General features: G+C 28.0%; 1 protein-coding gene across 1 annotated transcript; it reads right to left on the bottom strand.

Moving 5' to 3' along the window:
* Positions 1–5624: 5624 nt before the first annotated feature.
* LOC123920948 (caffeoyl-CoA O-methyltransferase 5-like) lies at positions 5625–8101 on the bottom strand. Its single transcript, XM_045973309.1, has 5 exons — positions 7761–8101; positions 7540–7619; positions 6999–7143; positions 6276–6407; positions 5625–6065 (listed from the first exon to the last, which is right to left on the bottom strand). The coding sequence occupies exons 1-5, from the start codon at positions 7929–7931 to the stop codon at positions 5772–5774; spliced, it is 822 nt and encodes a 273-aa protein (XP_045829265.1). The 5' UTR covers positions 7932–8101; the 3' UTR covers positions 5625–5771.
* Positions 8102–16156: the final 8055 nt, after the last annotated feature.

Here is a 16156-nt window from a genome sequence, read left to right on the forward strand (position 1 = left end):
GTGTATGCCTTTGTTATTAGCATCACGCCAAATAAAGTTGCGAGTAACTTGATCAATATTGTCACAAATGCTTTGGGGAAGCCACGCAATCTGCATATAGTAAGTAGGAATAGAGGATAAAACAGATGAGGCAAGAGCTATATTTCAATAGTAATCAATATTGTAACATGCTCGTTTCCGAGAAAGATACTCTCAACTTTTTTCCTCAATTTATCTCAATTTTTTTTTTTGATAAAGAATTTATCTCAATTTATACATCTTAACCATCGATCAACTTTTCTTCATTTTTTATAATTAAAATATGAATTTAATTTATATGCAACGTCGGTATATATAAAGTTATTTTGCACATGCGTCCAATAATATACCGACACATCATGTATGGTAATAATTAAAAATATATGATGTGTCACATTCATTAAATGATGTGACAACGCGTCATTAGATATATTTGTAAAAAAAAATTACACCGATAATGCACAACAATTATACTCTTAAAATATTAACACATATAGTTGATCTAATTATTTATATACAAACATTATTTCTCCACGTTTCCCTCGTGGTTTCTTCTATGGGGCAACTTTGTGTTTAGTCAAATTATTGGAGTAGAAGTATCAATAAATAGTAGTACATCATTCTAACTACACAAATTGAACACAGCTATAAGGTAATTTTTGCCAGGTGTCAATCACATAGGGCTGCAGAAGAAATCCCAGGTGGACAAAATGACAAAAAGTTTACTTCTTCTGGCACCATTTTGAATCCTTTTTTCCCTCCTTCAAGTTCCTTACGAATGGGCCAAAAACATCAGTTCATTGCTGCTTGGCCCAACATAACCCAGTTCGTTTATTGCATTTACTTGAGGCCAAAAAAAAAAAGAACTTCATGCTTCAGAAGCAGCTTGACCCGTCCCTTTCATCTGTCTCTCTCAAGCCAAATATTGCAGAGCTCATGCTGCTAATACTGTTGTTTTCTGAATCAATTTCAAAATTCAAAATTCAATTTCTCCCACTCTTTTTCAATATCATGAGTCACTTTCTTTCTTAGTTTTCAATTCTTCTCTCTTCAGCTTTCTCTCTTTCTCTCCCTCTTCTTTCAGTTTCCTTGAAGCTCCTCACGCCTCCTTCACATAAAGGGAAAAGAGCATGATCGATTGAATCACAAATTAGAGTCGTACCCTCCGACCTGTTTGAAGAAACGGTTTCAAGAACCATCAAACGGCATCGTGTGGTGTTTTCTTCAGCTTCTTAAAGTAGAAAGGTTTCAACTTGCTTCTCAATCCCTTCCTTATTTCATCATTTGATTTCATATTCTGATTTTTTTGTTGTTGTTTGGAATGTTATTGTTTGTCCAGGTTCACAAATTAGGATTTGATTGAGTAAGTTTTCTGAACTTTAATCGATTGTATTTTAGTAGTATTTAGCTGATGTTTGGTATTTGAGTATTTATGTTTTTGTTTTGATTTTAGATTCAGAATTCAATATTATTAGAATTAGAATTCAAGCAGAAATTGAAGGAGCAAAAATTGCTCCTTTTTAGTTAGGTTTGTTTTGATTGTTGAGACTGACTCATTTCATTATTTTTTTTTTTTCATGTTCTTCTAAAAGAGCTCCCCCAAACAGCAAGGTATCTCTTTTGAATTTCTGAACACATTCAAATATGATTAGGACTAATTGTATTGTGTATGTTGTCAAGTTAGTTTTGGTTTCTCGTGTTTTTTATATGGTTTTCTATTTAGATGCATGGTTTATAACAATGTTATTCATATGGTTGGAACCTGTATTTTTTTTTAGCTAGAAGGAACTGAATTTTTTAGATGGAAGAAATGTGTTATTGAGACCCATCAAAATTAACGGTTTATGAGTTTTTATTAAATACCGTTAATTTTGATGGGTCTCAATAACATATCAAATGATTTTCAATTTTTCTAAAAATTTGTATGGATGGTCTATATCATATAAAGTTTCAATCCAACGGTGAATTTTATAAAATTTCTATTCGTCATAGAGTTATTGACAAGTGGTGCACCATGCACCACTTGATCAACTTGTTCATATCAGCGAAAACCTGTTAGTAGGTCTATATTGGTTTTGAGAAGAGAGGATTAGGGTGGACAAGAGATTGGGTAGGGCAGGTTCCTGCTTAAAAATACCATCTAGCTAGTCTAGTCTATTACTAATATATTAAAATCGATTACTACCAAAGTTATTAATTTATCCTTATTACTTTTAACCATGTTGCAAGTTTTATACCCTTCATTGTAATTTCACTAAAAAAATATTAAAAAAATATAGAAAGATGTGATACTCTTAAAAATAGGAACAAAACAGATTATAGATAGGAACAAAACAAAAACAATCTATACATAAAAATAGTGGAAAAACAATAAAAAAATTATAGAAAGTTTAGTCAATAAAAAAAAATATTAAAGAATATAGAAAAAATAACAAGAAACCCCGTAAAAATAGGAATATAGAAATAAAAAAAAATACTCTATAAAAAAAATATAAACAATATTTTTCATAAAAAAAAGAAACATAAACAATTTTTTTTAATAAACGAAACATAAAAATTATTACAACAAAGTTTACTACTAACAATTAATAATATAATAAAGTTAATTAGTATCAAACTTACTAAATTACCCTAAATATTTCTAATAAATTTTCTAATTTTTAATTAAAAATATACACGGGACTATTATTTGTTATTGAAACAAAAAAAAATTGAATAAATAAGTTTACAAGAAATAATCAACACAATAATTCCACTTATATTTTAAAAATATTATATAACAAATTTTTAAATATTTAATTTTAAATAAATTTTCTACATTAATATAATAACAAATTCAAATATCGAATAAAAATCAATAGATCCGTGCGAATGCATGGGTCTTTAAACTAGTTATAATAATAATAATAATAATAATAATAATAATAATAATAATAATAATATCCAATCCAATTCTTTTTTGACGTTTGGTTTTTACGGGTTTGGTTTGTGCTGATTGGTGGTTTAACAAGACGGCTTATTCAGTTTTGAACCAAACAAATTTTATTTACATAAACTGAAGAAAAGAATGTTTAGATTTATATTATCAAGATTCAAGCATCTACCAATAATACAAAAACAAAACTTAAACAACAAAATAACAAAAATACAGAAAATAAATTAAGATATGATGAAAAAGAAAGAAAAAAGATGATAGTGATGATGATGAAATACAAAAAAGAGGACAAGAGGAAGAAATATTGAGTTTGTGTTGCTGCTAGTGGTTTTCTGTTTCCACTTTCCAAGGAAACAAACTTTAACAAGTTTTGAGAAAGTGTGTCTCGAGATATGTTGAGGCGCTTCATCATGTTTTATATATGGGTTATGTTAACATGTGCACCAAAGGCACATGTTAAGTTACCTAAAAAGGAAATATAGCATTTAATGATACAAAATATTTGATGTTTAAAGAGTTGAATTCACAAACTTAACATTTAATGTTTACCACATTTATCTTCTTAACATGTGCCTTTGGTGCACATGTTAACATTTTCCTTTATATATTATAAAACAAAAGCTTATAGTTTATGTAATTACTCGGGCGGTTTTACTTACCACTAGGTTGAATTTAGAAAACTGAACCCATCCGTCCCAATCCATTTAAAATTGAAAATGTGTGACTGACCCGACTAGTAGTGAGGTAATGAAGAAAAATAGTAAATAGAATTTTAATTGATTTTAAAAATTAAAAACAAGAAAAGAGATGAGAGAGAATAGTCTTTGAAGAAATTTAGATAAAGGAGGTGGGAGTAGGAAAGGAGGGTGGTGTTGTGTTAGTAATAAAAGGGGGTATGGAAGAGTAATTCAGGAAAAACGAAGAAAAACAAGTTAGAGAGAAACTTAGCAACAAGAAAGAACACATAATTTTAAAGAACTCGTCTAAACTCAGAAATTCACTGCTTAATTGAGGTAAGAGCGTGAATAAATTCATATAAAAAAGTTTTAACTCAAAGGGATAGATTTTGTCAAAAAAAAAAAAAAACTCAAAGGGATAGATAAGGGTTTTGCCATCGGTTTCTTCTTTTCCTTTAAGGTGTGTATGATTGTGAAAAGAAAGTGAGAAGAGAGAAATAGGTGAGAGAGAGAAACAGATGAGAAATACAGTAGAGTTTTCATATTGATTGGTATAAGAGAAAAATGAGAGAAATAGAAGAGAAAGAATTATATTCTCTTTATTTTCTTTTATTTGGTTGAATAGAAAATAAGATGAGAGAAATGTTATTAATCGCAAAAGTACAAAACTATCCTTAGACTAAAAACTTAATACTCCGTATATATAATTTATTGGATAATTTATTTGATATATAATTATTTTTTACTTTTAATTAATTACAGTATATTATAAATATATTGTAAATTAATTAATTTTATTTTTATTTAAACCATTAATTAATAATTATATTACTTAAATTAAAAGTTTAAAGTAATAGTTTCATTAATGAGAATTCTAAATCATGATTTGATCCGGTGTCTTGAATGGGGGAGTTCAAGGAGGATTGAGAGCAACACGGTGGTGGATCACCATTAAATTAAAGATAAGGTGGAGAATTGTTGAATATATCTTGAAATCTCAGTTACAGAAGTTAGAAAATTTGATTACATGCTATATGGAATATTCTCCCCAGGCGAAAAGTTTTTCTCCCCAAGCGAAAATTACAGGAAGAATTAAGCTTCTGGTTTTGGCGCCCCAAGCGCAAACACGTGACAGCATACATATTTTGTGGAAAATTAGTTTTTTTGGAGAGCACTCTGACTTTTTTTTTTAACCAAAAAGATGCTGACTAGTGCTAGGCATCCCAAAATAGAGATTGATTTCATAGAAAAATTGAGAGATGTAGGGAATCAATTAGAATTTATCGCCGACATATGGTTACAGTTTTAGAAAGAAATAAGAAGGGTTGTCAACTTTTATTTTAAGGTCTTAACAAAATATCTTATAAAAAAGACCACATCGAATATGTGACGTCGACTTCTATTTAAAATTGGTAACCAAAAATTTAAAGGACTATAAATTAAAGTTGGTATATTTAGAGGACAAGAAATATTTAACTCTTTAAATGTCTGCTTTTTGTTGAGACAATTGCCTCTTTTTAAATATTATATAGGAAAAATGAAACTTACTTTAATTTTGAGTTTTGAAAAATTAATTGAATTATTACTTCAACGTGTTGATATTTAATCTAATGTAACCATTTTTTATAAATTTATTAGAATAATCTATCTATTATCAATTTTTAGAAATAATCTTATTTTACTTTATGCTATGGTTATTTAATTTCAGTTGTTATTTAAAATGGGAGATAGCATAAGTTCATTTATTTTTACATATATATTTTTTTAAAAAATTAAATTAGAAACCATCTTTATTATATATGTTTTTTTTATAGAACAACCTATATATAATATTTTTTAAAAAGAAAAAAATTGAAAAGTAGAAATTATTGTTGATAATGGTGGTTAATGACCATTTTATAATTGTTCAAGGTAGAATTTGAACCATGTCATTGTCAATACCAGGGACCATCTATAAGATCTATTAAAAATTCAAACATGTAAACAATTTATAATTTCTTTTAAAGTTAAATAATATTTTTATAAGCTAAAAACATATAAAATTTATTTCAAACATACACGGCCATAACCTCATTAAAAATTTAAATACAAATAGTAGAGACTTAAATTCTCCAAGCACACAAATGATCACGAAAGAAGTATCAACTAATGCGGCGGCATAGGGTAATCCCATCACCTACTGTGAGTTGACAAATTTCGACCCTCGAATCTTGAGCTAGATACTTGTTGAGCTCAATCACATAATCACGATAACCCCTAATGAACTCCAACATAGGTGCATCAGGTGGAAGCGCAACTGATCCCGTCCATAAAGTATTATCGTATCCGATCAATCCCCCAACTTTCACAAGATCAATCACCCTCTTATGATAGTTTAAGTAATTATCCTTATCAGCATCCACAAAAACAAAATCAAATGTCTCCTTATTATTTTCCTACAAAATTAATGGACACAAATTCAATTAAACATAATTTTTGTATTCTAAGTACTTTGAGCTCTAAAGTTTTTCGACTGGGGTACCAACCCCAGGCATTTCATTCAAAATAAGAATATTTTTATATTCTTAGTTTGTAAATTATGCATGGATAAAAAAAACAAATACTGAAATAAAGTTGGTGGCAGATGAATATGCAAATACACTTACATCTTGAAGAAGTTGGTCAAGAAAAGATAGAGCAGATACTTCTCTAAAGTCTATCTTGTGAGCCACTCCAGCTTTTTCAATCATAGGCAATCCCAACTCATAGTATTCGCGATTGATGTCCAAAGCCAAAACCTAATAAATAAATAAATAAATAAATCATATGTGTCCTAAATAATTTTTTGTGTCAATCTATTGTATTTTGTTGGCCACGTCAGATGTGGTATTATTGGGGGTTCTGATAGGGCCCTGGTTTGGTGTGTCTCTGTTTCTTTAGTTTGTAATTATAGCATATGCCAGTAAAGAATTCAATATAAAAATATTCTTTTTTAAAAGTTATGTATTTAACTTTTTAAGTGTCAAAATTTTATATTTTTCAATGCAAAAATATTACTTTTAGGAACCTTAACATGTGTCCTTTTAGCACATTTTGGATTCAGTGAAGTCGATTGCATGCAGTCAGTAAATCTGGATCGTCTGATCTTGATCAGACGGTTCATACTTTAAGATCAGATTTTAATTATAAAATCTGATCTTAAAATCTGGACCGTCTGATCTTGATCAGACGGTCTAGATGTGACCGACTGCAGTCAATTTCTGACTTCACTGAACCCCTATCCCATATATTAACAAACTTTAATTTTTATTGTATATTTTCTCTCACAGCTTAATTAAACAAAAGTAAGTTTTAACTAATTCCGATCATAGTAAATTATCGAGTCATACCTTTCCATCAGAGGGAAGAGCAAGAGCAGTAGAGAGCAGAGAGTAACCAGTATATACACCAATTTCCATCGTGTTCTTTGCATTGATGAGCTTAACAAGCATGCTTATAAGTTGTCCTTCATCTGCGGGTGTAGACATAACGTTCCTATATTTTTCAATTACAACATTAATAGTGTATATTAAAGAGTTTAATGGACAGAAAAAATTAATTGTGACGAACTACTACGTTACAAGAATTTGATGTGTTGCACCAATTGTTAGTTGATCCAATGGTTTTTAACATTTGACTTAGTAGAAAGAATTACGGTTCAATCCCTCCCAACTATGATCAGGAAGAGGATGAAACAACTTGATGACATAACTGACCATCGAACCATGTTAGACAGAACTTGATGACAAAATTTGATGTGTTGCATAATCAATGGTTCTTATTCATATGAAAATTTATTCCACTTTCCCATATTAAGCTCTACCCATAATCATGTACAAAATTCACCTAAAATTTGCAAGTTTTTGACTAAATATTTTTGCATAGTCTTACCGAGGGTGTTTATCTGTCATCTCACGGAGCTCCTTCAAACACGGGTGCTCTCTTGGAAACACACTGGTATCAAGTACATACTACAAAATGGACAATATTTTTATTATTTTAAATATAATTTAGTCGGAAAAGAATACTAGGAAACAGAGATATGAGATTTGGATGTGTGAACAAAAAAATTTAAATAAAAAAATATAACTATGGAGAGTGTATAGATATACCTTATATAGTGCATCACTCCGAAGAAGAGATTTGTGAGCGAGTTCACTGTATAATTTGTGTCCTACGGGTTTGTTGTCTTCATGATTGACAGCCATCTCTTGTGCAAGTTTTTTTTTGGACTTTGAGAACAAAAGCTCTATCAATGATGAAGAATAAAGCTCGCTATCCATTTTATTTTATAGAGAAAGGTGAGTTTGACCAAGATTAATTAGTCTTTTTTTAAAAAAATAAAAATTGATTAATCTAAAATAATACTACTGTTTTTTAAAAATTTTACAGTTAGGAGGGTTCCATTATAAGAACTACGGTACTAAGCGTCTGTTTGAATTAACTTATTTTTGAGCTTATGCAAACAACTTATGCAATATAAATTAGGTTTTATGCTATTTTATAAGTTCATACTAGTGAAAATTGTATTTTTATAAGCTATTTTATTATAAACTACTTTGACAAGCTTATAATAATACATAAAAATTGCATAAACTATTTACATAAACTCAAAAATAAACTAATCCAAACGGGCCCTAAGTAGATTCCAATAATATTTGGTATATGTTGTTTTGACATAAGACCTAACATACTACTAATCCCTTATCTCGGATAGGAGATGCTAACGGGGTAGGATTCGAAGTGAGGGACCTATCTATCGCCTGTGTCTATTTTCGGGATTGAAGTTGTGTGCAATCGTCTAATGATGACTGCTGCAGGTGCAGTCAACCTAATAACCACCATCAGATTAAAATTGAAAGATCTAAAATTTAAGCTTGAATTTTTTATTTATAAACAATTAAAATTTGATTTATAAAATTTGGACCGTTTAATTTTGATTGAATGGTACAGATGGACGGACTACGTGCAGTCAAACTTCCATTATTTTTGTTTTATTAGCGCAGTCCAATATTGAAAGTTGTACTATCTTAGTGGTTAGGCAGGTTATGCTGATTTCTAGCTACCACCATTTTATTCCTTATTGAATAAAACATAGTATATCTTTGACTGTTTTTTTGGTTTTGTTTGAAAACTATATCTTTATCTTTTTTATTATTGGGGGAATAGAACAAATTCTCTAAATTATACTGTACATCAGTATAGAAAGAAAATAAAAGTGTTTTTTTAGATTTAGTGCTTATAAGAGTCATGTATTTGAAGTATTAGTTAGGAAAACAAAAAATTCTATTAAAAATAATATTTTTATATTTGTAAGAAATTAATTACACAAAATTTTAACATAATTTTATAATATTTATTTCCTTAACAAAATCTCCCCCATGGGCCATGACACATTATTAGTATTTTCTATATTTGGAAACTCAAAAATCATATCAATTTTCTAATCTTACGATTTTATTTGGACCATGAATCACTATTAGGGTTGAAAATGGGTTAAATTGAACTATTTTTTAGGTGTAGGTTTATATCACATGACATATTTAAATAATATATATATATATATATATATATATATATATATATATATATATATATATATATATATATATATATATAGGGAGTGTATCCAGTGAGAACTAATAATTATTATGAGAAATGAGAACTATTAATAATAATCATCAGATATAATTGACGCTTCAGATTAAAATTCTCACTCACTTAAAACCTCATGTGATCATATATTTATGCATATTGAAAAATCTTTCTATATTCAATCTTTCCTAATTTATTCCTATAATCTTTCCTAATTTATTAATGCTTGTATATCATGCTAACACAAACGTGTTCTTCATCTCTTGCTCTGTCCTTCCCTACTTAGATTAATGGTTTTCATGCTTCCTATAAAAATGAGGCAAAATTTAATTTTCTAATAATCAATAATCTCAAAAGTTGCAGGTGGCAACAAAAGCAAAACTGGCACTAATATCTCAACTTAAATACAAAAGAATAAAACATATATAATTTTGTTGGCAACGGTGCCATTGAAGGTGAAGTAAAGGTGCACAAGGCGATATGAATCTCTTAGCAATACTTTCAGGCTATGTGAGTTTGTAACGGATGTGTGCTTGAATCCCGATTGTAAGTGAATTGGAGTCTCTAGAGTGGTGCTAATAAATTAAGAAAGTTTTTTTTGAATAGACTAATAAATTAAGAAAGATTACACGAATAATTTAGGAAAAATTATATATAGCTAGGAAGATTTTTCAATATGCATAAATAGGATCACATGAGGTTTTATGTGATTGTGAGAATTTAAATCTGATGCGTCAATTTAATCTGGTGGTTATTATTAATAGTTCTCGTTTCTCATAATAATTATTAGTTCTCACCAGATACACTCCCTATATATATATATATATATAGGGAGTACTTCAAGTGAGAGCAATGTCTTATAATGAAAGATGAGAGAAGAACTTAACGACCCTTAGATTAAATTTACGGTTGAGATTGTTAATTAATTAAAAAATTCATGTACGCCGTTCTTTTCTTTCACTTACCCACGTTTCTGTTTTGTGAATCACTTCTCTCTCTTCTTCTTCTTCTTCTTTTCTTTTTTTAAAACTGTGAACAACTTCTCTGCTTTTCATAAAGGCCATCTTTTAGTGTTTTTTCTCTTCCTAATTAAGCAATTTTCTCTTCGATATTTGAGATTGGTCCTAGAAGAATGAGTTTCAAACCCAACTTTGCTTTTAAGGGTCACAAAGTAAATCTAATTTTCTTTCGGTACCCATCAAACCAAAGAAAGAACAAAGATAGAAACAGTCGAACAAACTGGGGAATGATTGTTTTTTGTATTATTTAGTTGCATACATAATGTATGAGAAAATGCCCCAAATATTAAATACATCTTTTGGTTGTCTAGTTGGATTTGCTTTATATCACATTATTATTCCTCATCTAAAAATATGAAGGTCTAAATTAGTAAGGTGCACATTTTCACTTTGGACAACAAATACCCTTCCCACTACTCAAGCCAATTTTTAAATAGAAGGTTTTTTTGTCCAAAGTGAAAAGGTGCACCTTGCTAATTTAGCCCTTCATGTTTTTAGGTGGGTTTAGTTTGAAAACTATATCTTTATCTTTTTTATTATTGGGGGAATAGAACCAATTCTCTAAATTATACTGTACATCAGTATAGAAAGAAAATAAAAGTGTTTTTTTAGATTTAGTGCTTATAAGAGTCATGTATTTGAAGTATTAGTTAGGAAAACAAAAAATTCTATTAAAAATAGGTGAGCACTCCGGTACACATCTTATGTGGACGTGTACCGGTACACTGTTAAGGTGTATAATTTTAATTGGTCCACATGTAATAATAATTTAACATGTCATTTCAAGACTTCTTTAAATAGAAATTTCCTAAATTACTCTTTTAATTTACAAAAATTTTAAAATGGAAATTAAAGAAATTTCCTAAATTGCATTTTGTCAAAATAAAAAGAGATGTTTTGTAAAAAAAAAAAAAAAAAGAGATGAGATGTTTTAGATGCGATGAGATTTTTAATTTACAAAAATTTTAAAATGTTTTTTTTTTACAAAAGGTTTTTTTTTTTTTTTTTTTTTGCGAAATTTACAAAAGGGTTTTAATATGTGTGTTTTTTGCATTTCATCAATTTCTATTATTTTTTATACTTATAGTACCACTCGTTTTGAAGCATTTCTTTCAATTTCTCGTAAAGTTCATATTTTTATTTCATATATGCAATTTCGAGGTTTTTCAATTTCCGGCGGTTGCATTTTTTTGTTTTAGGTTGTGGGTATCATTCTTCTCTTTCTTGCATCAAAAAATTCTTACTAAATACTCCCTTCAATCCTATATATAAGAAAAAGTTTATTTTTAAATTCAATGTAAAGTTGATGTATCTAGACTATAATGTTATCTAGATACATCAATTTTACAATGAATTTAAAAAATAAACTTTTTCTTATATATAGGATCGATGGAGTAGCATTTTCCTTTAGGGTATGTTTGGTTCGAAGTAGATGGAGGGAAGGGGAGGTGAGGAAATATTTGTAATAAAGGGTAATTTTGGTAGAAACTCTTAAATATCTCAAATGTTATATATTTTTTAAAAAACTCTCAAATTTTATATATACGGTACTTTTTTTTTTAAAACTCTCAAATATATATTTTTTTTTTTGTAGAAACTCTCAAAATTTTTTTTGTACAATATTTGAGAGTTTCTACCAAAATTACCTTTTACTAAAAATATTCCTTCAATTTTTTTTTTAATCAAACAAACTTAACACATTTCATTAACTAGTAAATGTTCAATACATAAGGGAATAATCTAAAATCTACGGAAACTAGCCCAAGAATTGGCCGCCCGAGCAAGTGAATGAACAACCATATTCGTCTGTCTCCTAACAAACTTCACTTAAAAGTTTATACACGATAACATAATTTGGATAATATCCACAAAAATTAAACTAAATTCCGAATTACCACTACGCCTCGTTCGAATAGCTTCGGTCAACACTTGCGAGTCGCTTTCAAATTGAACCCTATCCATACCTCTATTAGGTAAATGAATATTTTTCCGAAAAAAATCATTTGTTATCATTTAAAATATTATAATAACTAAATACTATTTATCAAAATTATAAAAAAAAAAATAAAATATTATCACTCATAATAGTCAATATTGATTTTTTTTTATGAAAAAATATAAAAACGTTTGGGTATTGCTTATAAAAAAAATTATAAGAAAAAATTGAATTATAAGAAGTACTAGGTGTACTCAAACCTTACAATTCAAGAAAAAATAAACTCTTAGATTGCTTATAAAACATTGAAATTGTGTCTTTTCTTATGAAATTATTATCTCTGAAATACAATAATCGGCAAATAATTTTTTAATTAAATAAATAATTATTAATTTATTAATTAATTGATCTAATGTACCGGTAGATTGAATTTTTTAATTTCATATGTACCATAGAAGCCCCCTAATAAGTTTGAGGGCTTTTCTTACTTAAGCCCTCAACAAGTTTTATTAGACAATTGAGATTTTCATGTAGTGTGTGATTCTTAAAAAAAAAAAAAAAAGAAGTAATTCTACCAACTATGATTAAGGGTGCGTTTGATCTACTAAAACTTAAGGGACTTGACAGAACAACTTCAGTTGTATTGTACGTGTTTGATTTTAATTTTTTTCTCAAACAATTCAATACCACCTAATTGGAACAAGACACATGACTTTAAATTTTTAGCAATATAACATTTCGATGTCAACTAATGGGATTACCTATGAATCAAAAACCTAGTTATCAGAGAAGGATTATTAAGTTGCTACCAATTCTACTGATAAGAACTAAAAAAATAAATTGACCAAATTGAAATGTAAAACACTTAAGAATTTAAATGTCGACAATGTAACAGTTCAACATCAACTAGTTAGATTAACTATGACTCAAGAAACGTAATTCATATGAAATGAGTGTTAAGTCTCAACTAATTTTCTCAACTGTGACATAGGGAATCAATTCATCCCAGTTAATTTATTCAACTTGACCTAATTGAAATGATAAACACTTAAAAAGTTGAATTTCAACATTCTAGCTAACAGTTCAATCTCATATTGTTGGACAAATTATTACACCAGAAACCTAGTTATTTTGAAAGGATTGTTAAGTCACAACCAATTAGACTGAAAGGAACTAAGGAGATCAAACATTCTCAATCTCACTATTCAACTTGACCAAGTGGGAATGAGAAATACTTAAGAATTCAAATTCTAAAATCAAACGATTCAACCTCAATTAGTTAGATTAACTATGACTTAAAAAAACTTAGTTCAAATGAAATGACTATTAAGTCTCGACTAATAATGTCAATTGTGTCAACAGAAATAAAAAAATTTAGATCAAACCCTTTAACTTGAAACATAGTTCATATGCAAACTTAACTAATTATACTTACTTTATTAAGGAATTCAATTTTTCTCAATCAAGTCGTTCAATATCACTTGGACTAACAATAACTTATGAATTTAAATTTCGACAATCAAGCATGTCTAGAACAATATCAAAAGTTCATTTACAAAACTTTAGTATTTTTTAATATGAGACGATTTAAATATGAATTTTCTAAATCAAAATATCAAGATAAAAGTAACGAATATTTTGACCTAGAAATCAAATTTTGTATGCTCCTTACTTTTGGACAAACTTTTTATAATGCGCTATACATATATGCAAAATCATTAGAAATATACATCAACTTTACAACATGACCAAAATTGCATGCATAAACATTTTGTGGGGATCAAAACATGACATTTTCTTATGAAGATGAAAAATTAAATTTAGTAATTTTGTATCGATAACAAACTTATTTAACCATATAAAATATAACGAATCACTAAAAATTAACAATATTACAATAAAATATATAAACATATTAAAAAATTAAAGTTTGTTTTACAAAAAAATAAATATTTTTTAATAATTATATGCACTAATTATTAGGTGGCAAATGAATATTAATTTTTATAAACTAATAATATTAAAAAAATTTGAAAGGTAATAATATTGAAATATTAAAAATCGTAGTTGGATCAATCATATTAATAATTTTTTTTGTTTGAATAATTAAAAAAGTTATTAAAATACAAAATACTATTAATTTTTAAGAAAATACAAAATACTAAAATAATATTATTTATAAGATATTAGAATAATATTAAAATATTTGAATTTGTTGAAAATCATATATAAGTTGAAAGATATGATGCATGGTTTGATTTATTGTGGAAGGATACATATGCCAATATTAAAAAGTAGTGTTTAATATAATAAACTTAATAAAGAAACAAAATCTGCATTAATTTTTTTTTGTTGACAAATATGCATTAATTACTATATTACTTGTTAACCACATCAGCGGTGTACCGGTACACATCCACATAATATGTGTACCGAAGAATTCACCTTAAAAATAATATTTTTATATTTGTATGAAATTAATTACACAAAATTTTAAGATAATTTTATAATATTTATTTCCTTAACAAAATCTCCCCCATGGGCCATGACACGTTATTAGTATTTTCTATATTTGGAAACTCAAAAATCATATCAATTTTCTAATCTTACGATTTTATTTGGACCATGAATCACTACAGTCATTAGGGTTGAAAATGGGTTAAATTGAACTATTTTTTATATATATATATATATATATATATATATAGGGAGTACTTCAAGTGAGAACAATGTCTTATAATGAGAGATGAGAGAAGAACTTAACGATCCTTAGATTAAATTTACGGTTGAGATTTTTAATTAATTAAAAAAATTCAGGTACGCCGTTCTTTTCTTTCACTTACCCACGTTTATGTTTTGTGAATCACTTCTCTATCTTCTTCTTCTTCTTCTTCTTTTCTTTTTTTAAAACTGTGAACAACTTCTCTGCTTTTCATAAAGGCCATCTTTTAGTGTTTTTTGTCTTCCTAATTAAGCAATTTTCTCTTTGATATTTGAGATTGGTCCTAGAAGAATGGGTTTCAAACCCAACTTTGCTTTTAAGGGTCACAGAGTAAATCTAATTTTCTTTCAGTACCCATCAAACCAAAGAAAGAACAAAGATAGAAACAGTCGAACAAATTGGGGAATGATTGTTTTTTGTATTATTTAGTTGCATACATAATGTATCAGAAAATGCCCCAAATATTAAATACATCTTTTGGTTGTCTAGTTGGATTTGCTTTATATCACATTATTACTGATTACTCATCTATAGAATATTCCTCATCTAAAAATATGAAGGTCTAAATTAGTAAGGTGCACCTTTTCACTTTGGACAACAAATACCCTTCCCACTACTCAAACCAATTTTTAAATAGAAGATTTTTTTGTCCAAGGTGAAAAGGTGCACCTTGCTAATTTAGACCTTCATGTTTTTAGGTGGGTCTAAATTAACAAACCCCAATATATATATATATATATATGAAACTGTTCATCCATCGTCTAAATTGTTCTCCCTTTTATATATTCTAAATACTTATTATAATCGATCACTTATTGACGTGGTCCATAAGTGATCGTCTAATGAGTTTTGCTAACGTACACCTGCTTATTTTTAAAAACGTGTGTGTTAGCAAGTTATAACTAAAAAGTAGTTAAATACACCCTAAGGTGCATGTTGCTAATGCACACCTTTTAAAAAATAAGTAGGTGTACATTAGCAACTCCTATATGCATTTGCTATAATACACCTACTTAATTTTTAGAAGATGTGTGTTAGCAAATGATAACTAAAAAGTAGTTAAATACACCTTAAGGTGTATGTTGCTAATGCACACATCATAAAAAACAGTGGGTGTGCATTAGTAAATCTCATATATATATATATATATATATATATATATATATATATATATATATATATATATATATAGGGCGACCGATGAAAACAATCTGCTATCATGAGAAGTGTGAACAA

Source organism: Trifolium pratense, linkage group LG4 (genome assembly GCF_020283565.1).
Source record: "Trifolium pratense cultivar HEN17-A07 linkage group LG4, ARS_RC_1.1, whole genome shotgun sequence".
Lineage (NCBI taxonomy): Eukaryota > Viridiplantae > Streptophyta > Magnoliopsida > Fabales > Fabaceae > Trifolium > Trifolium pratense.